General features: G+C 46.6%; 1 protein-coding gene and 1 long non-coding RNA gene across 2 annotated transcripts in view; one reads left to right on the top strand and one right to left on the bottom strand.

Moving 5' to 3' along the window:
- LOC147115705 (erythropoietin-like) overlaps nucleotides 1-5,118 on the bottom strand; it is a 66,250-nt gene extending 61,132 nt beyond the window's left edge. Inside the window, exon 1 of the mRNA XM_085990186.1 lies at nucleotides 5,038-5,118. Within this exon, the coding sequence (XP_085846312.1) occupies nucleotides 5,038-5,118 (81 nt within the window). The remainder of the gene's footprint in view (nucleotides 1-5,037) is intronic.
- Nucleotides 5,119-5,155: 37 nt separating this feature from the next.
- On the top strand, nucleotides 5,156-7,292 carry LOC147115704 (uncharacterized). The gene is made up of 2 exons (XR_015078670.1): nucleotides 5,156-5,461; nucleotides 6,442-7,292. It is a non-coding gene; the product is annotated as an uncharacterized LOC147115704 (long non-coding RNA).
- The last annotated feature ends 14,294 nt before the right edge of the window (nucleotides 7,293-21,586 follow it).

Genomic DNA, 21,586 nt, shown 5'->3' with positions numbered 1-21,586 from the left:
GGATTATTTCCCTTCAGTTTTCTCCTATCCTGAAGGCAGTGGTTCATACTGGGATATGGCTCTGCTGGGTCCCTCTACTAATTGGTTCATCATCACTATTCATGTATAAGCCGTGATAATGAGTATTGGTAGGCTGTCCAGCTGAATGAGCAAGGGGGAATCCACAGCCAATCTTGATCCTGCCTGCACCCGACGCCGACACATATGCAATTTGAAACAGGTTTGACTGGATAGCAACCAGGAGTGCGAAACCTAGTTGATTTTCTCCTCCCTAGTTTGGGGACACTGAAGCAGATTATAGTGTCTACACCTCTGCACTGGTTGAGATCAAGCAAGCTCAAGTAACAGCACCTCATCTTTAGATCATAACAACTACTCTCAGACAGCAGGTGCTGGTAATGGTTTTGGTGTAACCATTTACACTCACTCTGGGCCTAACTTTTGTTTTGTAATTTGTCCCTTCCTCGACTTCTCCGTCTCCATCTCTGGGGATAGGTTATCGACCAATATTTACTACAAGCCCACTGACTCCCACAGCTACCTGGACTACACTTCCTCCCACCCCGCTTCCTGTAAGGACTCTATTCCATTCTCCCAGTTTCTCCGCCTCCGCCGTATCTGCTCCGACGACGCCACCTTCCACACCAGTGCTTCAGACATGTCTTCCTTTTTCCGCAACCGAGGATTCCCCTCTACTGTGGTTGACACTGCCCTCGACCGTGTCAGTTCTATCTCCCGCACTTCTGCCCTCACCCCTGCCCCTCCCTCCCGGAACCACGATAGGGTTCCCCTTGTCCTCACCTTTCACCCCACCAGCCTCCACATTCAACGGATCATCCTCCGGCATTTCCGCTACCTCCAAAGTGATCCCACCACCAAACGTATCTTCCCCTCCCCTCCCCTTTCAGCATTCCGCAGGGACCGCTCCCTCCGAGACACCCTAGTCCACTCCTCTATCACCCCAAACAGCCCTTCCTCTTCGCCTGGCACCTTCCCGTGCAAGCGGAGGAGATGTAACACCTGCCCCTATACCTCCCTCCTTCCCACTGTCCAGGGCCCCAAACACCCCTTCCAGGTGAAACAGCGATTTACTTGTACTTCTCGCAATCTAGTATACTGTATTCGCTGCTCACGATGCGGTCTCCTCTACATTGGGGAGACCAAATGCAGATTGGGTGACCGCTTTGCGGAACACCTCCGTTCAGTCCGTAAGGGTGACCCCGAGCTTCCGGTCGCCTGTCATTTTAATTCACCGCTCCATTCCCACTCGGACCTCACCGTCCTTGGCCTCTTGTATTGTTCCACGGAAGCTCAACGTAAACTCGAGGAACAGCACCTCATCTTCCGATTAGGCAGTCTGCAGCCTTCCGGACTCAATATCGAGTTCAACAATTTCAGATCATAAGCTCGGCCCCCATTTCATTTTCTCTTGTAATTGTTCCACTCCTTTTCCCCCCCCCCTTTCCTTTTGTTTCTCTCTCACACCTGGCAGCTATCTTTTGCCCTGCCAGTACACTTTACACCTAATCCCAGCCTATTACCATCTCGTCCAGCTTCTAATCTCTTTTACTTCTTTTGTTTCTTTTATTCTTTTGTCCGATCGCAGCCCTGCCTCCGATCTAGTTTCTTTTCTTTCCAGTTTTGAAGAAGGGTCCAACCCGAAACGTCAACTCAAATTTCTCTCCACGGATGTTGCCTGACCTGCTGAGTTTTTCCAGCATTTTCTGTTGTTATTTCGGATTTCCAACATCTGCAGTATTTTGCTACCACCTCCTTTTACCTTGCACTATCATCCCTTTTGCCATTTAATCACTCCTGCCCTCCACCCCACCATAGACCTTTGTTCTTTCTTCCCCCCTCCCCATTTTCCCTGCCTATGGACTTGCTCGAAAACTGTTAATCTGTAATATCTTCCAGTTCTGATGAAAGATCATCGACCTGAAACATTGGCCACGATTTCGCCGACTGGGGTGGGTCCGGTGCAGCCGGGGTCGGTGGCGGGGTGCGACCCAGCTTCTGGCTCCAGCCCGCTCTGTAGAGTGATCTTACTTTGATTGGGCTTGTCAAGCCCGCCCAGCGTGTTTGCCAGCCAATTGAAGGAAGCGGGTCTGATGACATCATTTGATGACACGTCATCAGCCGGTTTCATTAAAGGGACCATCCCCAAATTGATTTTGACAGTTGCACTGAGGTGCTGAAAACACTGACAATCACTGTACAGAGGTGCAGGGCTGCACCCAGACTCTCCCATGACTCCCTCCATATGCTTATGGAGGGAGTCACAGCACACAGGGAGGTCTTCTTCCCTTCCCATGAGCAGAAGAGACCTCCCCAGGAGATCAACGCAGCTTGGTTGAACATTGCACAGGAGCACACAAGTAGGGATGTCATTAGGAGGACCAGGCTGCAGTGGCGCAAACTTTCAATGATCTCAGTATCACAGAATCACAGAAATTTACGGCACAGAAGGAGGCCATTTGGCCCATCTTGTCCGTGCCGGCCGACAAAGAGCTATCCACTCTAATTCCACTTTCCAACACTTGGTCTGTAGCCTTGTAGGTTATGGCACTTCAACGTAGATCACGAAACCTTACTGCAAAGCTGCACTCAATCTCACCCTGCTGTGCCAATCATCACATCCTCATCACTCTGCCTTCCCTACCCTACCCCTGCACATCCTTACTCACACCAACTTACCTTGCACCTCCACCCATCACTCTCTATCTACATTATTACTTCCCCATCTCACTAGCCACCCCTCACACTCACCCTCATCCTAGTCCAATCATACCAACTAACAACACACAAGGGTAGGCACCAATGTTCAAGTGAAGTTTGTGTTAATGTGCTGTCAAACATTGAAATCTTTATTTTCAAAACTTTGCGTTCCTGGACAGATTTGTGTGCACCTTTGGAAGTGGCTTAGTGAGTTGCAGTGAATGGTGAGACTTAACCCTACCCCCCGCAATGGTGATGAGGGTGAAAGGAATGGCTTGGGCATTATAGGGATGTTTATGGTGTTGGTGTGGAGTGGTGCCAACCTGGCGCATCATGTGGCAGCCAGGGTGTACAGCGCCAAGTGAAGTAAAGCTGGCTATGGTGAGGCTATCCCTGGCCTCCCGGGCAGCAATGTGGTCAGGTACTGATGCCCTGTGTCCTGTGCAGCATCAGTTGATTGCGGAGAAGGTTGGTGTTGTTGTTGGTGCTGCTGCTGGTGTTGGGGCTGATCATGGTGGGATTCTGAGGACCAAGGTGAGATAGTTTCAAGGGCACTGATGCTGATGTAGTAGATGGCAGGTGAAGTTGAGATGACAGAAGCAAATCTGTCAATGGTCAGTGAGGTTGTTCCAATGAGGTGGCACTGGATAGAGAGTTGGATCTAAACACATGCAATCTGCATAAAGCTCAATCTGTCTTCCAAATGCAGTAACAGTGTCTGAGCTTGGAAAGTGAACAGCTGTGAGATGGAAGCTTTTATAGCACTTTTGCAGCTGTCAAGTAATCAAATAATTCAATGCTGAATCCATTCACGACCTGCTGAGCTGACATGATCCCTGAGTAGTGTGTAACCCGTGGAGGAACTCGTAATATTGAAAGGTAAACTTAAAATAGTATTTAAGTGCCTTAACAATCTCTTAATAATGTAAATTGCCTCCCCCGCTGCTTGGTGTCGGGTCTGTTCAGCGCTGACAGACCAGACATCTGGGAGACTAGCGTGGAGGCGGTTGACAGCGGGTTTCCTACCCGCTGCTAAAAAAAAAATTCTCACCCGACCCATCACCAAATGTGCCCACTGACCCCCCTGAAAAGTCCCCCCCATTAACTTTGTTTCTCTCACCACAGATGCTGCCTGACCTGCTGAGTGTTTCCAGCATTTACTGTTTATGTTGCAGATTTCCAGCATTAACAGTATTTTGCCTTTGTTTAAGCACTTTTGAAGTGTAGCCACAGCAATGAAATGTGTTGCCAAGATCATCTGTTTCAGTGATGCTGGTTGAGGGACAAATAGTAGTGAAGCCAGGAGAGGGCTCACTTCGGCCAAGTACTGTGTGGTCGCTGCTGCCTCATCTCAGCCCAGCAAGAATCAGCGTCAGGAGCGGGGACATTACAAAAAAAAAACGAGATGCAAATCTAGCAATATTTCTACAGATCAAAATATTAAACACAGGAAACGTTTTAAGTGGGAATAGGAAAACCACACGAACCGACAATAAAACAGTTAACTGAACAAATATTGCTGAACTTGCAGATCTGTCAAACTCAGTTCTGACAGACGCTTCCGCGACAGATTTGACGAAATTTAGATCCCACAAAACATTTATTATGAAAGTAAACGGCGCACGAACAGACAGAAAGTTCAAATTGGGAAGATGTGTTCAAAGAGCTGATTTAAAGAGCGGTGTGCATGTGTCGCTCTGAAGTGCCCTGACCGGCCGCACTAGAAGTGATTCCCTTTGTTTCCCTCCCAGCACATCTTGAATTCACTTAAATCTGAGGACGTGTCCGATCCCACATATTTTATGCTTCCCTCACCTGGTTCGCATTTTACCAGCTGGCCGTTTCGAGCATTTCATATATTTTACAGGCACTAAAAAAAATCATATTTATTTTGGCAATTACGTTTGAGCAAAGGAATGTCGAACCCCTGGGCACTTCCAACAATCACACCACTCCGGTTTATTTATCTGGGCTTTCGTGTGTTCAAATACAAATATTGCAGATCCCGCAGTACCGATCGTTTCTTCAGGTCCCCCTGTCGCCCCCCCCCCCCCCACCCCCATCCGATTGTTTTACGCAGGCGACGTTTAAACGTCGGACAAACGAATTCAAATCCTGCAATCTGCCCAGAGCAAACGGCTTAATAAGCACTTTCTATGCAACATGTGGCACATGACCGCTACACTTCATTTTGCATCCTTTTTCTTTTTTTTGGCTCCAATATCATTGTCAGCAGAATGCGCATGGGAAACTCGAAAAGAAGAGAATGTCATTCAACACAGCGTTCAGTTCAGTACAGAAACTTGCGAGTGCTCTTACCGGTGCGTTCAGCAGATCCCTGGCTTCTCTGATGTATCTGTCCATTACGCGACTGTCACACAGAGGGCGTAACGGTCTCATCTTTGCAAGTCTGGTCTGTACAAGGCATGCTACGAGGAGCAAAAGTCCTGCAAATCAGCAGATCAAGTTACAAGCGACAGTTAGCAGCCCCTGATGCCACGCAATGTGCACTTTCAGCTGTTGGTTTTTATAATACATTCATACTTTGCACTGTACAATCTCTCGGCAAGAGCCAGAGGCAATGTTAAAGATCTGAATTAAATCCATGTGCTTCCTCTGTGATGAGAAAGTGCACTATTCAAAATATTAATTAGTACAATCTAATTTTCTGGTTGCAGCTCAATCTCGTAACGATAGCAAACAGTGCAACACTCTTCACTTTAATCGTTAAAACATTCTCCAGGTACTTACTATTTAAATCCATAACCAGCGGGTTCTACTCTCCTCTTCTCTTACATGCCTTGATCCCACATGTCTGAATCTGTTTTCCATTTATATAGTGTGAGAGATAGGAAGAGTCCCAAATTTCACAGGATTTTGTTTTCCTTTCGTGTTGACAATCGAAAAGGCGATTTTTATCTTATCGCTTACAATAAGTTGTTAGGCATCCGGTTATTAAATTGTTCTGCATATCTGAAACAGAGTGACATCTCAACAGACTCCGTGATCTCACTAAATTTCCGCAACGTCAGGAGAAGCACAGAGATGAAAGACCTTCCCGCATACATGGTGCAAGCCCATCCCGAAGCTAAACCGACAAGTTTAATATTTTACAGACTGGAGCAGTTCTCTTAAGAAAACTGCAGTTCATTTCAGCACTGCAGTGTGCCGCATGCCAGTCTCCTCAGGATTTAATAGCACTGTAAAGCCCATTACAGCATTCGTTCCACACAATAACACATAGATTTCATATACTGGGGAATCTTGGAATGGGCGAGGGGATGTGGCATCGAAGGCGTGATATAGCGTGGCTATTGTGTTCTCCAATAAACCTACTGCTGTAGTCAGTGTTGTCGGCCTCACCGAGTCCTTAGGAAAATCAATTATTTACCAAGGAACCGATTTATTGTTGTGGTTAAAAGGAGTTCAGTTCGCAGCAGGTTATTAAGACATGTGATTGTCATTTCGTCCCACAAGACGATACATCTGTCTGAGAACGAATAAAACGATTTCAGTAATAGGTCGTTCGGTAAGAAAAGCTAAACATCGAAACCAGGGCACTACCTTTTGTATTTACATCTTGTTTACTGTCAATCAAATGACAAATATTATGCTCAGTATTTGGTAGTTAGTAAAGCAACAAACGCTCTTCCTGGGGTGTAAGATAGTCTGAATCCTACAAATATGCGCTGCTGAGCAAGATCAACTTTTTTTTTATCACAGGGTTGCGGAGCTGTGGAATTCAGCACTGAGGTGGGCACCTGAGATTAGGACGAGTGCTGACGTGGAGTATAAACATCAACATGGACTGGTTGTGATTGCCACGTAATTCTATGAGGCTGGTTCTCAAGGCATGTGGTGCTCTGCATTCTGATGTTAGGAAAGAGGATTTCGGAACCGCTGCTGCTGATGACCAACCTGTACACAGTCGTCAGGAATCTGCAGTTTGGGTTTGAAACTTCAGCAATTGGGAGTTTCACTTTCCAGACCTGACTCCTTGCGCACACTCCATCTTTAGCATTGAATAAACCGCTTCGCAGCAATTCTAAATTTGGTTTATAAATACACCCTAAAATTATTGTATGTCACAATTAGGGCGAATGATTTACCGCGTGTTTGTCACCACACAGATCTGCTGAGAAACCACCATTGTCATTGTCTCCAGCACTTTTCTATAAAATTACAGTTGTTGAGCTGCAAAGCACCCTGCACGTGTTAAATGTATAAATTCATAGGATTTGTTGCAAAATGTTACTTGTCTTACTCAGAACATATACTGGGTTGGAAATGATTCTCCCTCCCCGCAGTATTCACCATTTTTCCTTCTTTTGAACAGACATTATACCTTGTCCGATGATGACAATTTCATATTTAATGGGTTGCATTACATTCCTATGAATGAACATGTTTTTTCTTTGAAGGCTAGATGGAGGGGTAGATTAAATTTATAAACATTCTAATTTACATCACACACACAGTAGCCTAATTAGCGTTTGCACTACCACCAGCTGCACTGAAACCAAGCCATAAAGGAGTCTGGTGCGTGATTAAACACATAATTTATTTTGCTTGAACTTTATTTTTGTGGTTTTTTTTGTTTACATTTGGTCACTATGTTTTCTTCTTGCAAAATGGCGCTGCTGGAGAATGGAACACTTTTCCATATTAGCAACAAACACTTTCAGGGCAGGTGCAACACAGACCCAGCAATGTCCCTCCCTGAACCCCAAAACTAGAAGACCACCTTTACTGCACCAGTGTGATTTGTTTAACCAATGTTTTCAGCTTATATCTTTTTTCCCCCATTTTCCAAATTGGCCATCATTGTGGCCTCGTTGAATGAGGCTGACAATTCGTACCAAATGTCTGAGGTTTTTTGTGTTGTGTGCCATACTCTATTCAGAATTATGTGTGTTGCAACAGAATTTGGACAGTGACAATTAGAGATGCATTACTGATCAGAATTGAAAGTTTACCAGAAATTTTGGCTTGGAATTATTTTCAACAAGCCGATGAAAATTGATGTCCTTGTCATATTGTGATTTATTTGTTGCATCAAATACATGAAAATTCTAGTACATACCAATTTGGTTTCCAAGGCTTTGGAGCAGCAATGTGGCAGTTACAATACAACAGCTGTCAGCTGTGGTTCAGTTGGTAGCACCCTTGTCTCTGAGTCAGAAGATTGTGGGTTTGAAGTCCCACCCTAGAGACTCTAGGCTGACACTCCAATGGAGCACTGTCAGAGGTGGCGTCTTTCAGATGAGACGTTAAACCCAGGCCCTGTCTGCTCTCTCAGGTGGATGTAAAAGATCCCATGACGCTATTTCAAAGAAGAGTGGGGGAGTTATCCCAGTGCCCTGGCCAATATTTATCCCTCAATCAACATCATTAAAACAGATTATCTGGTCATTATCACATTGCTGCTTGTGGGAGCTTGCTGTGCGCAAATTGGTTGCCACGTTTCCTACATCATAACAGTGACTACACTTCAAACGTACTTCATTGGCTGTAAAGCACTTTGGGATGTTGTGAAAGGTGCTATATAAATGCAAGTCTTTCTTATTTCAGCTGGAGTTAGTACAGTATTAAATACAGTACACATACAGTATCATGATGCACAGTAAAATGGGCCCAGCTAACTGGCATGAGTCCAATCCCCCCCCCACCCCCAGATATTAGATTAATACTGATAAGTAGATTTCAACGTGAGCTTTGCTGTATGATGCAGATTACACAGCGAGGGCACTCAAAATTTCTTCAAAATCAGTGTGCCACTTATGCATATACTTGCCTTTATTATGATCACACATACATGCTTGTATGTGCATGATGACCCTCAAAGTTTAGGAGAAAACTAGATCACTACTGATGAAGGATTGTATAAATAAGGCAGCATTGTTTAACAGTCAAGTGATATGCAAACCTTGGGTGACTGATCACCGAACCAAAAGATGAAGTTTCCAGGTGATTGCTATTAGAGCCTTTAGTGGAGGAATTGTTTGTGCAAAAACACATTGGACGCGGTGTCCACCGGCACACTTGAGGCCTTCCGCGACCGGTGGGCACCCCAGGGACTGGAGTGCATCATCACGCCGGCCAACCAAATTTAATTTAATTTGTTGATTTTTTTTTAATGGTAAAACCCACATTGGAATGCTGCAATTTGCTCCTGTGATGCTTGGTGAAGTTTAATGAACCAATGATAGTGGAGCCGCAATTATCACAGTTTACCACTGGAAACAAGTTACATTGTTGAGAAATGATATAGTAGTCAGTCTGGGTGAGTTGATCAGAAACTTCAGAACTGTGGCTCAGAGTCATAGAGAAAAGCTTGTTTAATGATATGAAGTGTCCAATATTGTTGAGGTATGGCAAGTAGGACAGCAATATCTGTCTGAGGCTCACACCCACCCAATCCACATACAAGAAAATAATCCTGGGCTGATATCATCCAGACCAGTGCTGTTTCCATCATCTGTAGAATGTAGCAGGAGGTAAGGACCATATTCCATGATGTAAAGTAACACTGCCAAAATAGGAGTAATCTTTAGCCATCAAACAACAACAATAACTTGCAATAATATAGCATCCCAAGCCACTGCACAGAAGCATAATCAGACAAAAATTGACACAGAGCCAAAGAAGGAAATATTAGGAGGGCTTACTAAAAGCTTGGCCAAAGAGGTAGGTTTTAAGGAAAGTCTTACAGGAGGAGAGAGAGGCAAAGAGGTTTAGGGAGAGGATTCCAGAGCTTTGGGCCTAGGCAGCTGAAGGCACGGCCGCCAATGGTGGTGCAAAAGGAGTGGACAAAGCACAGGTTGAGCTTTTGCTGCATTCCCTTGCAGTATCCAGTAGGTGTTGCTAGATAGCATTCAAAAGAGGGAACCCTGGTTAGTTTTTCCTCCCTCCCAACTGATTTTAGGGCCCCTACCACCACAGTGATGGAGGAGTTAATTCTTCTCGCATAAAAATGTAAATGCATGAACTGCATAAACTTTTATTTTAAAGTTTGCAAAGTTCATTTTGCATTGGTTGCAGTTATACTGTAACTGGTGCATCAGTTCAGCCTGAGGTTTCCTGCACTATTGGGGTTGGAGTATAAAAGCAGGGAAGTCCTGCTACAACTGTACAGGGTATTGGCGAGACCACACCTTGAGTACTGCGTACAGTTTTGGTCTCCTTATTTAAGGAAGGATATATTTGCATTGGAGGCAGTTCAGAGACGATTCATTAGGTTAATTCCAGAGATGAGGGGGTTGACTTATGAAGAAAGGTTGAGCAGGTTGGGCCTATACTCATTGGAATTTAGAAGAATGAGAGGTGAACTTTTTGAAACATATTAGATACTGAGAGGGCTCGACAAGGTAGATGCAGAGAGGATGTTTCCCCTTGTGGGGAAATCTGGAACTTGGGCATAGTTTCAGAATAAAAGGTCGCCCTTTTAGAACTGAGATGAGGAAGAATTTCTTCTCTCAGAGGGTTGTAAATCTGTGGAATTCCCTGCCCCAGAGAGCCGTGGAGGCTGGGTTATTAAATACATTTAAGGTGGAGATAGACAAATTTTTGCAAGATAGGGGAATGAAAGGTTATGAAGAGCGGGCAGGGAAGTGGCTTTGAGCCCAAGATCAGCCATGATCTTATTGAATGGCAGAGCAGGCTCGAGGGGCCAAGTGGCCTATTCCTGCTCCTATTTCTTATGTTCTTATGTACTATCCTCGCCATTTTGTATATTTGCCTTAGCTTCTCCACTTCCCGTTCCTTCCGCTGCTGTAACAACAGTTCAGAACAGATATCAATGATACATTTCCATAAAAGTCAGCCTCAGGAATTTAGGAAGAAACTATTTAATTGCCTTCTAACAAGCAAAAGTAACCAATGGAGGATTAGTGCATTAACATTCGTATTTATATGTTATTCCCACTACATTAACACTCAATATTACCACCCCTGAAGTGAATGTAGTGAGTGATTGCTCAAGATCAGCTGGCACCAAGGAATTAACCTCCTTGGTGGCATTAAGATGTAAGTGAACACAATCCCAGAGTGTCAGCATTTCTTTTTTTAAACTAGCTAATGGTTTTGGTTTAAAAAGTACTAGTGCCAAATAATGAAAACCCTGCCAAGAGGCACTGTTCTATGTCCAAAAACTGCATTGGTACTCCTCAACATCCTTCACACTAAATGGCTGGCGGTTTCCCTTTTCCCTACTACCGGCACTATAAGGGCCACCGATGCCCATCAAAGGGTTTTGGTCTCAAATCGGCTAAACTCGTCAGGCTTGAGAAATGCCTTGCTATTTTTTGCGAAGACAAACACATTACACCGCATGCATTTGTGTGGTTCTTTTCTGTGTGTGATGGCGGTACAGATTTTTCCATTTCAAGACTAATCCACCAGATGGCACAAGACACAGAAAAAGCAGCAATGTCCTTGGCCGAACTTTGAGGATAACTACAGTAAAAACCCTTAGCTGGCATTCCAGACTTAACAGCGTGGGACCAGCGTGGCAAAGTTTGTATATGCATTGGATGGTATTGTTAAATGGTAGTTTACAGCCTTTCGAATTATATTACTGAGTAAGTGCGAAAGTCGCAGTAAAATATTTACACGGTGAAGCAAGAAGTGACTGTATGTAGGAAATCAGCTTGAAAGCATAGCCAGACTTCATTTATGCAAAAATCCACATCTGGCTGCGCGCTCAGGCTAAATATTTCTGTTTTACAGTCGGCCTGTTTCAAAATATTGGATTGATTAAATTCTGGCAGCTCTTAACGTGAGCTCAGCCAGGAGTCTTGAGTGTTGAGGAGATTTCCAGAGGCAAGGTCCTTAAAGATACTGAGTGACACATTATTAACTGAAGTAATGTAGCAGTCGGCTAACGGCTGGACCGGTGCCATTAAAGAATGTCTGGGAAAAAGACGAGGGGGTGTCTGATTATTCCAACAATCAATGTTGTTGCACAAAGGCTTTGACAACTTTTGAATTTTTCCACCAAGTTCAAAATGAAAAGGATCATTTAAGGCTTTGTATAGAGACACTTGCCGGTCTCATTTTCTTGTCTATTATTACTGTAAGAAAATTAAAATGTCTCTGTTGAGATATTGTTACAATTACATTTAAAAGCAGCAAAAATAGGAAACCTGGTAGGGTTGAAGTTTCAGTTAGATTTTTCAAAGATTTATACACTTTTTTGAATAGTACCAGGAATTATTATAGAATCATAGAATGATACAGTGTAAGAAGGAGGCCATTTGGCCAGCATGCCTGTGCCGGCTCTTTGAAAGAGCTCTCCTATTAGTTCCATTCCCCTGCCCTTTCTCCATAGTCCTGCAAAAAATGTTCCCCTTGAAGTATTTCTCCAATTCTCTTTTGAAAGTTATTATTGAATCTGCTTCCACCACCCTTTCAGGCAATGCATTCCAGATCATAACAACTCGTTTTGGAAAAAAAATTCTCCTCATCTCGCCTCTGGTTCTTTGATCAATTACCTTAAATCTGTGTTCTTTGATTATTGACCCTTCTGCCACTGGAAACAGTTTCTCCTTATTTACTCTATCAAAACCATTCATGATTTTGAACGCCTCTATCAAATCTCCCCTTAACCTTCTCTGCTCTAAGGAGAACAAAGCCAGTTTCTCTAATCTCGCCAAGTAATTGAAGTCTTTCATCCCTGGTACCATTCTAGTAAATCTCTTCTGCACCCTCTCTAAGGCCTTGACATCCTTCCTAAAGTTTGGTGCCCAGAATTGGACACAATACTTCAGCTGAGGCCTAACCATTGATTTATAAAGGTTTAACATAATTTCCTGGTTTTTGTACTCTATGGGCAGGATTTTCATTGGGCCGTGGAGTCGGGATTAGAGGCGTGTGGGGGGTTAAAATCCTGAAATCAGGGGCCCCGACCCCATCTCGCACCCAACCCGCCTCCATGCCAGTTTCAAAGGAGGCGGGTACCCGTCCCGCACTGGGACCTGCCTGCCCGAGGCGGGAAGAGATTAGTGTCAATTAACTGTCTGTTAACAGGTAGTTAACTGGCAGTTTTTAGCCTAATCCCTATTTTTATTGCTGAAGTGTGGGATTCCCGATGGCTCCAAACCACGCCAAGTTAGAGGAGGCGGACCGTCGGGATGAAGGGCTTGGAGGGGTCGAGATGTCGGTGTTCAGGTGAGTGATGGGTGCATGAGTGCAAAGCTAAGTTTATTTGGTGTGTCTAAAGTGTTTAAAGAAGTTTAAATTACCTTTTCTTACCTTTTCAGCCTTCCTTCCTTTAGGTCTCGGGAGTCCCTCATCTCACCGGCACAGAAAACAGAATGGCTGCGAGCTGTCAAAAGTGACAGCCTTCAGCTTTCTGTGCAGGAGAAATTTCTATTGAGTCTGTGGAGAAGGACTCAGGTTAGAAGTAAGACTGTCAGTGTTTGACAGCTTCAAACAGCTGTGAAACGCTGATATTTCATCTGTCAAAACCTCTTGACAGATGAAATTTCAGTCTGTGACATCAGCTGTTGCCGGGTGGCTCTGAATTGGCCTGCTGAGCCCACTGGGCGGGCTCAACAAGGTCAATCAAGTTAAAATCGCATGGATTGGCCACATCTCGATGGAGGTGGGACTACAACCCTGAAAATTGTAGTCCCGCCTCCTACCCAACTCCTGAATGAAAAGCCAGCCCTATGCCTCTATTTATAAAGCCAAGGATCCCGTATGCCTTTTTAACAGCCTTGTCAACTTGTCCTGCCACCTTCAAAGATTTATGTACATACAACCCCAGGTCTCTCTGTTCCTGCACCCCCTTTAAAATTGTACAATTTTGTATATATTGCCTCTCCTCATTCATCCAAAATGCATCACTTCATACTTCTCTGCATTAAATTGCATCTACCATGTGTTGGCCCATTTCACAAGTCTGCCTAAAGACTGTTACTATCCTCCTCACTGTTTACTACATTTCTGAATTTCGTGTCATCTACAAACTTTGAAATTATTTTTACATAGAATGTACAGCACAGAATGCCCTGTATACCTAAGTGCAGGTCATTAATATATATCAAAAAGAGCAGTGGTCCTTATACCGGCCCCTGGGGGACACCACTGTATACTTCCCTCCATCTGAAAAACAATCGTTCACCACTACTCTCTGCTCTCTGTCTCTTGGCCAATTTCGTATCCACGCTGCCACTGCCCCTTTAATCTCACGAGCTTCAATTTTGCTAACAAGTCTATTATGTGATAGTTTATCAAATGCCTTTTGAAAGTCCATATACACAACATCAAGTGTACAACCTTCATCAACCCTCTCTGTTACTTCATCAAAGAACTCAGTTAAGTTAGTCAAACAGGATTTGCCTTTAACAAATCTGTGGTGGCTGTCATTTATTAATCCATATTTTTCCAAGTGCCAATTAATTTGATCTTGGATTATTGTCTCTAAAAGTTTCCCCACCACCAACGTTAGGCTTAATAGGCTTATGATTATTTGTTTCAAAAGAAAGTGTGCTTATTCTTCCTGAATTTTGAAAGTGACACATGTATGGTGTGGAGAAATCCCTTAAACTATTCCTCAGATAATGGAAAGGATGGGTGGATAATTGTTTGGTGTGGAGTCTGCTATTGGCGAGGCATCAGCAATATCCAGTACTCCAGTGGCCACTGCAGTAGTGTATTGTGTGAGGTCCATCAAGGAAGGGTTAATGACAATACACTATCTGGAATTCAATTCCAGGTATTAAACAATCTGTGTAATAGAATCTTTTGACATCAATCCTAAATTGTCTTTTACTGCTTTGAACCTGTGTCTCTTTGTGTACTTTCATGGTTTAGTTTGAAGTAATGTTCTGGGCTTACCTTTTCTATCAGTTTTCTATGTTGCATAAGATGACTTCTCAGTTGCCTCTTTACAGCCTAAAGTTTCTCCAGTCTTCTGATGCTTGGGATCCGTCTCGTGGTTCTTCTCTGAACCATCTCCAGAGCTTGACTGTCTTCCTTGTGTCTCAGTGACCACAAGTGGACACATTATTCAAGGTATGATCTGACCACAGTGCTACATAGTTAGGGCATGACATCGTTCAACTTGTACTCTACAATTTTGGCCAAATAATTCAGCATTCTGTTTACTATTTGAACTGAGGGCCAGTTGAAAATGAAGTTTATTAACTGGATGTTGTCAACATACATATGGAAGCTGACCCAGTGTCTGTGGATGATGTCATTGAGGGCAGCATGTAGATGAGGAAGAGGAGGGAGCGAAAGTTTTAATCTTGGGGGACTAATCTTGAGAGATAATGGTGCAGGAGTGGGAAGGGAAGCCATTTCTGGAGATGTGCTAGCTATATTCGGATAGGTAGAAGTGGAACCACAAGTGCTGTCCATTGCAGCTTGACAGTGGATAGAGGTGATTGAGAAGAATGATGTGATCTACTGTATTAAATGCTACAGGGAGATTCAGAGGACAAGTAGGGATAATTCACCATGGTCACAGCCACAGACTATACTATTTGTGATTCAAGATTCATTTATTTATGATTACACCTCTGTGAAGCACCTTGGGGCATCTTTCTATGTTAAGGGTGTTTTATAAATGCAAGTTGTTATTGATAAACACTATTCCTTCCAATCAGAAGAAATGTATCAAGCTATTGCATGTGTCAAATATGGATATGTTGTGCAAATGAAGAAGACAATTGTGACTCTTAAGGATCAATTCTGACACACTGAAGCCGCAATAATTTTCATAAATTTGTCCCTTCATTGTTCAAATGCCAAGACTGCCTACTTCCACCTCTGTAATATCGCCCGTCTCCATCCCTGCCTCAGCTCATCTGCTGCTGAAACCTAAATCCATGTTTTTGACACTTCCAGACTCGACTATTCCAACGCTCTCCTGGCCGGCCTTCTATCTTCCACCTTCCGTAAACTTGAGTTTATCCAAAACTCTGCTGCCTACATCCAATCTCACACCAAGTCCTGTTCACCCATCACTCCTGTGCTTGTTGACCTACATTGGCTCCAGGTCCGGCATCGCCTCAATTTCAGGTCCGGCATCGCCTCAATTTTAAAATTCTCATCCTTGTGTTCAAATCCCTCCATGACCTCGCCCCTTCCTCCCTATCTCTGTAACCTCCTCTAGCACTACAACCCTTCCAGATCTCTGCGCTCCTTCAATTCTGGCATCTTGCGCATCACTGATTTTCATCGTTCCACCATTGGTACTTGTGCCTTCAGCTGTCTAAGCCCTAAGCTCTGGAATTCCCACCCTAAATCTCTTCACGTCTCTACCTCTCTCTCTTCCCTTAAGTTGCTTCTTAAAACCTATCTCTTTGACCAAGCTTTTGGTCACTTCTCCGAATATTTCTTTACGTGGCTCGGTGTCAAATTTTGTTTGATAACGTTCCTGTGAAGGGTCTTGGGACATTTACTGCGTTAAAGGCGCTACATTAATGCAAGCTGTTGTTGTTGATGTTTGGACAACAAAAACCTATTTAGTATATAGATTAGCTTGGTGCACATTTTCTAATTGCAGTCAAGTTAAAGGCTCAATGGAAGTGCATGAATGTAGAACAAATACAGGCCTAGAAATTTGGCTCTGTAGTGCCCGATTTTTTGGCGCTATGAATGTTGTTTTGTGACGAAAATGGCTTCCGTGTCACGCGTGCATACATCTGGTGTGGGTTGTACCGGACGCCATTTTGGTGAGGTAGTTTGTGTCAGTGCAGCGTGCAACGCTGATTTGACGCTAGCGTTGCCATTTGCAACCTCAACACTGGTGCTACTGCCATCTCTTAATCTCCCACAGCTGAACATGCATTCAGCAGCAGGAAGGACCTTCCACCAGGGATATTTAAAGGGATCATCACCTGTTTTCAGGTTAGTTGCTGATTGATTTCTATTGGCTCTTGGTGAGTTTGTGGAGGTGTTTTTTGGTTTGGTGTCTTATTTGAAGTTGCTGAAGTCTCCAGGGAGAGGTGTGGCAGGTTACTTCAAGGCTTCTGCTCAGACCAGTTGCTCGCAGACATGGGTTCTGTCGTTTGTATCCCCATTGGCCTGCAGCATGACAGGGAGAATGAGCAGAGGTGACAGAGAGGAGGACAAGCTGCTCGAAGAGGGAGGAGGAGGAGGAGGGCTCTCAGCAGGAGGCCATATCCTCCTAGGACCTTCAGGGAGTACTTCTCCTACCTCAATCTCAGCGAGGAACAGTGCATATGATGTCTCCGCTTCACTGAGGAGATGTTCACTAAAATCTGCCACCTGTTGCAGGCAGAACTGCAGCCTCAAAGCGGGGCGAGGATGGCATTGCCAGTGGCTGTGAAGGTGAGCGTGGCCTTGAACTTTCATGCGTCGGGCTCCTTCCAGGCTGGCGCAGGCAACATTTGCAACATCTCACAGTTCGCCATTCACCGTTGCATAAGGGAGCTCACTGAGGCTCTGTATGCAAAGAGAGGTGAATACATTTTATTCTCTCTTGCCAGAGAGAAGCAGGTGGAGCGAGCATGAAGGCTTCGCCAGGATAGCAGGCTTCCCCATAGATCAGTTGATCATGGGCTGCACACACGTTGCTTTGCGGGCGCCGCATGTGAACTCGGAGATGTACCGCAACCGGAAGGTATTCCACTCCCTGAATGTCCAGCTGGTGTGCGACCAATATCAGCGCATCATACAGGTCAATGCTCGGTATCCTGACAGCAGCCATGATGCCTTGATTCTGCGGTAGTCCGCTGCACCATCAGCTTTTCAGCCACCAGGACAAACCAGAGGGTGGCTGACATAAGAAAACTACTAGACACTTGGTCTGAGTATTAAACAAGGCTTTAATCAACTGGTTTTCAACATGGAGATCTGGTTGTGTCCTTCACTAGTTCCTGTTAAAGAGTGTCCTGAGCAAGCTGGGCCCATGCCCGAATATTTATACTCTCCCTGGACAGTGCCACCAGCAGGCCGCCCAGTATTACTTCATGCCATTGCCACATGAATGACAAGATTCATGTCAGTGGCTACTGGGCGACAAGTGCTATCTGCTGACCACCTGGCTCATGACTCCTGTGCGCAACCCAACCACACATGGGCAGCATGCATGTAACAAAAGCCATGCTGCCACATGGAATGTGATTGAGCAGACCATTGGGGTCCTTAAACAATGCTTCCGCTACCTGGACCGCTCTGCAGGAGCCCTGCAGTTCTCACGGGAGCACATCTCAAGATTTGTCGTGGTCTGCCGCATACTGCAGAACCTCGCCATCATGAGGGCGCAGCCCTTGCCACCAGGAATATGGCGAAGAGTTGAGGAGGAAGAGGAGGAGGAGGATGGGGAAACCAACACAGCCGCTTTCTGGCCAGGCTGCCCATGATCAACTGATCTAACTGTGGTACCAGTGAACGCAACCCCAATTCCCCAATCACCCACAATCCCACACCTTACCTTCCCTTTCTTATGGATCATCACAGTGTCCTCTTGGCCATAATGCTACAATAAAAGCCACCACAAAACAAACATTCCAAATCAACTTTATACATCAATCTATCCAATATTACATAGCAAAGTCAACTAATCACCTTTATGCATTCCCTTATTGTCTGTCTTGTGTGTGCCTTTGCCGGTCCTAGTGCTCCTATGCAGTTCTACCCCAGTGGCTGCAGCATGGCAGGAAGGCTGCTGACTTTCAGTGGGGGAGACTGCAGATGGCGTTGCAGGATTACTTCGAGCAGCTCTGGGCCTAGAAGGCCCGACTGCCAACTGCACCACCTCGGCATGGGCGGCATCAGTCTGGGCACTGGCGGAGTGGCAGTGGTGGGAGGACGAATGCTGTCATCCTGAGAGAGGACAGCAGGTTCGTGCTTCATGGAGCCACTGCCACACCGCCGGGGCGCCAGTTCTTGCTCCAGGGAGCCACTGCCACTCTCCTGGGGCAGCAGTTCGTGCTCCAGGGAGTCACTGCCACTCTCCCGGGGCATGCCTCAGCAATCCTACTACAGTAAACTCTCGTTTAAATGGCACCTAATTATCCGGAATTCTCTAATAACCGGCAAAATTCAGGAGTAGGTTCAGGAACCCAAAGGTAAGTTTTACAGTATATTTGTGGCTGTGTAACCGGGGTTCTCGTACCTTTTGCTGTGTAACCATGGCTCCTGCACCTCTGGTTGTGTAACCGGGTCCCCTGCACCTGTGACCATGTAACCGGGTCCCCTGTACCTATGTAACCAGGTCCCCTGTACCTGTGGCCGTGTAACCGGGCCTCCTGTACCTGTGGCCGTGTAACCGGGTCTCCTGTACCTGTGGCCGTGTAACTGGGACTCCTGTACTTGTGGCTGTGTAACCAGGTCCACTGTACCTGTGGCTGTGTAACCAGGTCCCCTGTACCTGTGGCTGTGTAACCAGGCCCACTGTACCTGTGACTGTGTAACCAGATCCCCTGTACCTGTGGCCGTGTAACCAGGGCTCCTGTACCTGTGGCCGTGTAACCAGGTCTCCTGTACCTGTGGCTGTGTAACCAGGTCTCCTGTACCTGTGGCTGTGTAACCAGGTCTCCTGTACCTGTGGCCGTATAACCAGGTCCCCTGTACCTGTGGCCGTGTAACCAGGTCTCCTGTACCTGTGGCTGTGTAACCAGGTCCCCTGTACCTGTGGCCGTGTAACCGGGTCTCCTGTACCTGTGGCCGTATAACTGGGTCTCCTGTACCTGTGGCCGTATAACCAGGTCCCCTGTACCTGTGGCTGTGTAACCAGGTCCCCTGTACCTGTGGCCATATAACCAGGTCCCCTGTACCTGTGGCTGTGTAACCAGGTCTCCTATACCTGTGGCTGTGTAACCAGGTCCCCTGTACCTGTCATCGTGTAACCAGGTCCCCTGTACCTGTGGCTGTGTAACCAGGTCCCCTGTACCTGTGGCTGTGTAACCAGGTCTCCTGTACCTGTGGCCGTGTAACCAGGTCTCCTGTACCTGTGGCTGTGTAACCAGGTCCCCTGTACCTGTCATCGTGTAACCGGGTCTCCTGTACCTGTGGCCGTGTAACCAGGTCTCCTGTACCTGTGGCTGTGTAACCAGGTCCCCTGTACCTGTGGCCGTGTAACCGGGTCTCCTGTACCTGTGGCCGTATAACCGGGTCTCTTGTACCTGTGGCCGTATAACCAGGTCCCCTGTACCTGTGGCTGTGTAACTAGGTCTCCTGTACCTGTGGCTGTGTAACCAGGTCTCCTGTACTTGTGGCTGTGTAACCAGGTCCCCTGTACCTGTGGCCGTATAACCAGGTCCCCTGTACCTGTGGCCGTGTAACCAGGTCTCCTGTACCTGTGGCTGTGTAACCAGGTCTCCTGTACCTGTGGCCGTATAGCCAGGTCCCCTGTACCTGTGGCCGTGTAACCAGGTCTCCTGTACCTGTGGCTGTGTAACCAGGTCTCCTGTACCTGTGGCCGTATAACCAGGTCCCCTGTACCTGTGGCCGTGTAACCAGGTCTCCTGTACCTGTGGCTGTGTAACCAGGTCCCCTGTACCTGTGGCCGTGTAACCGGGTCTCCTGTACCTGTGGCCGTATAACTGGGTCTCCTGTACCTGTGGCCGTATAACCAGGTCCCCTGTACCTGTGGCTGTGTAACCAGGTCCCCTGTACCTGTGGCCATATAACCAGGCCCCCTGTGGCTGTGTAACCAGGTCCCCTGTACCTGTCATCGTGTAACCGGGTCTCCTGTACCTGTGGCCGTGTAACCAGGTCCCCTGTACCTGTGGCTGTGTAACCAGGTCCCCTGTACCTGTGGCCGTATAACCAGGTCCCCTGTACCTGTGGCTGTGTAACCAGGTCTCCTGTACCTGTGGCTGTGTAACCAGGTCTCCTGTACTTGTGGCTGTGTAACCATGTCCCCTGTACCTGTGGCCGTATAACCAGGTCCCCTGTACCTGTGGCCGTGTAACCAGGTCTCCTGTACCTGTGGCTGTGTAACCAGGTCCCCTGTACCTGTGGTCGTGTAACCGGGTCTCCTGTACCTGTGGCCGTGTAACCAGGTCCCCTGTACCTGTGGCTATGTAACCAGGTCTCCTGTACCTGTGGCCGTGTAACCAGGTCTCCTGTACCTGTGGCTGTGTAACCGGGTCTCCTGTACCTGTGGCCGTATAACCGGGTCTCCTGTACCTGTGGCCGTATAACCAGGTCCCCTGTACCTGTGGCTGTGTAACCAGGTCTCCTGTACCTGTGGCTGTGTAACCAGGTCTCCTGTACCTGTGGCTGTGTAACCAGGTCCCCTGTACCTGTGGCCGTATAACCAGGTCCCCTGTACCTGTGGCTGTGTAACCAGGTCTCCTGTACCTGTGGCTGTGTAACCAGGTCTCCTGTACCTGTGGCTGTGTAACCAGGTCCCCTGTACCTGTGGTCATGTAACCGGGTCTCCTGTACCTGTGGCCGTGTAACCTGGGCTCCTCTACCTGTGGCCGTGTAACCGGGTCCCCTGTACCTGTGGCTGTGTAACCGGGTCCCCTGTACCTGTGGCCGTGTAACCGGGGCTCCTGTACCTGTGGCTGTGTAACCAGGTCTCCTGTACCTGTGGCTGTGTAACCAGGTCTCCTGTACCTGTGGCCGTATAACCGGGGCTCCTGTACCTGTTGTCGTGTAACCGGGTCCCCTGTACCTGTGGCTGTGTAACCGGGTCTTCTGTACCTGTGGCCGTGTAACCGGCTCCCCTGTACCTGTGGCCGTGTAACCGGGTCTCCTGTACCTGTGGCCATGTAACCGGGTCCCCTGTACCTGTGGCCGTGTAACCGGGTCTCCTGTACCTGTGGCCGTGTAACCGGGTCTCCTGTACCTGTGGCTGTGTAACCAGGGGCTCCTGTAACTGTGGCCATGTAACCGGGTCTCCTGTACCTGTGGCTGTGTAACCGGGTCCCCTGTACCT

Source organism: Somniosus microcephalus, chromosome 6 (assembly GCF_052327205.1).
Source record: "Somniosus microcephalus isolate GS21.2 chromosome 6, FLI_Smic_1.0, whole genome shotgun sequence".
NCBI classification, from domain to species: domain Eukaryota; kingdom Metazoa; phylum Chordata; class Chondrichthyes; order Squaliformes; family Somniosidae; genus Somniosus; species Somniosus microcephalus.
Note: the sequence above shows the minus strand (reverse complement) of the source record. Positions and strands in the feature narration are given on the sequence as shown.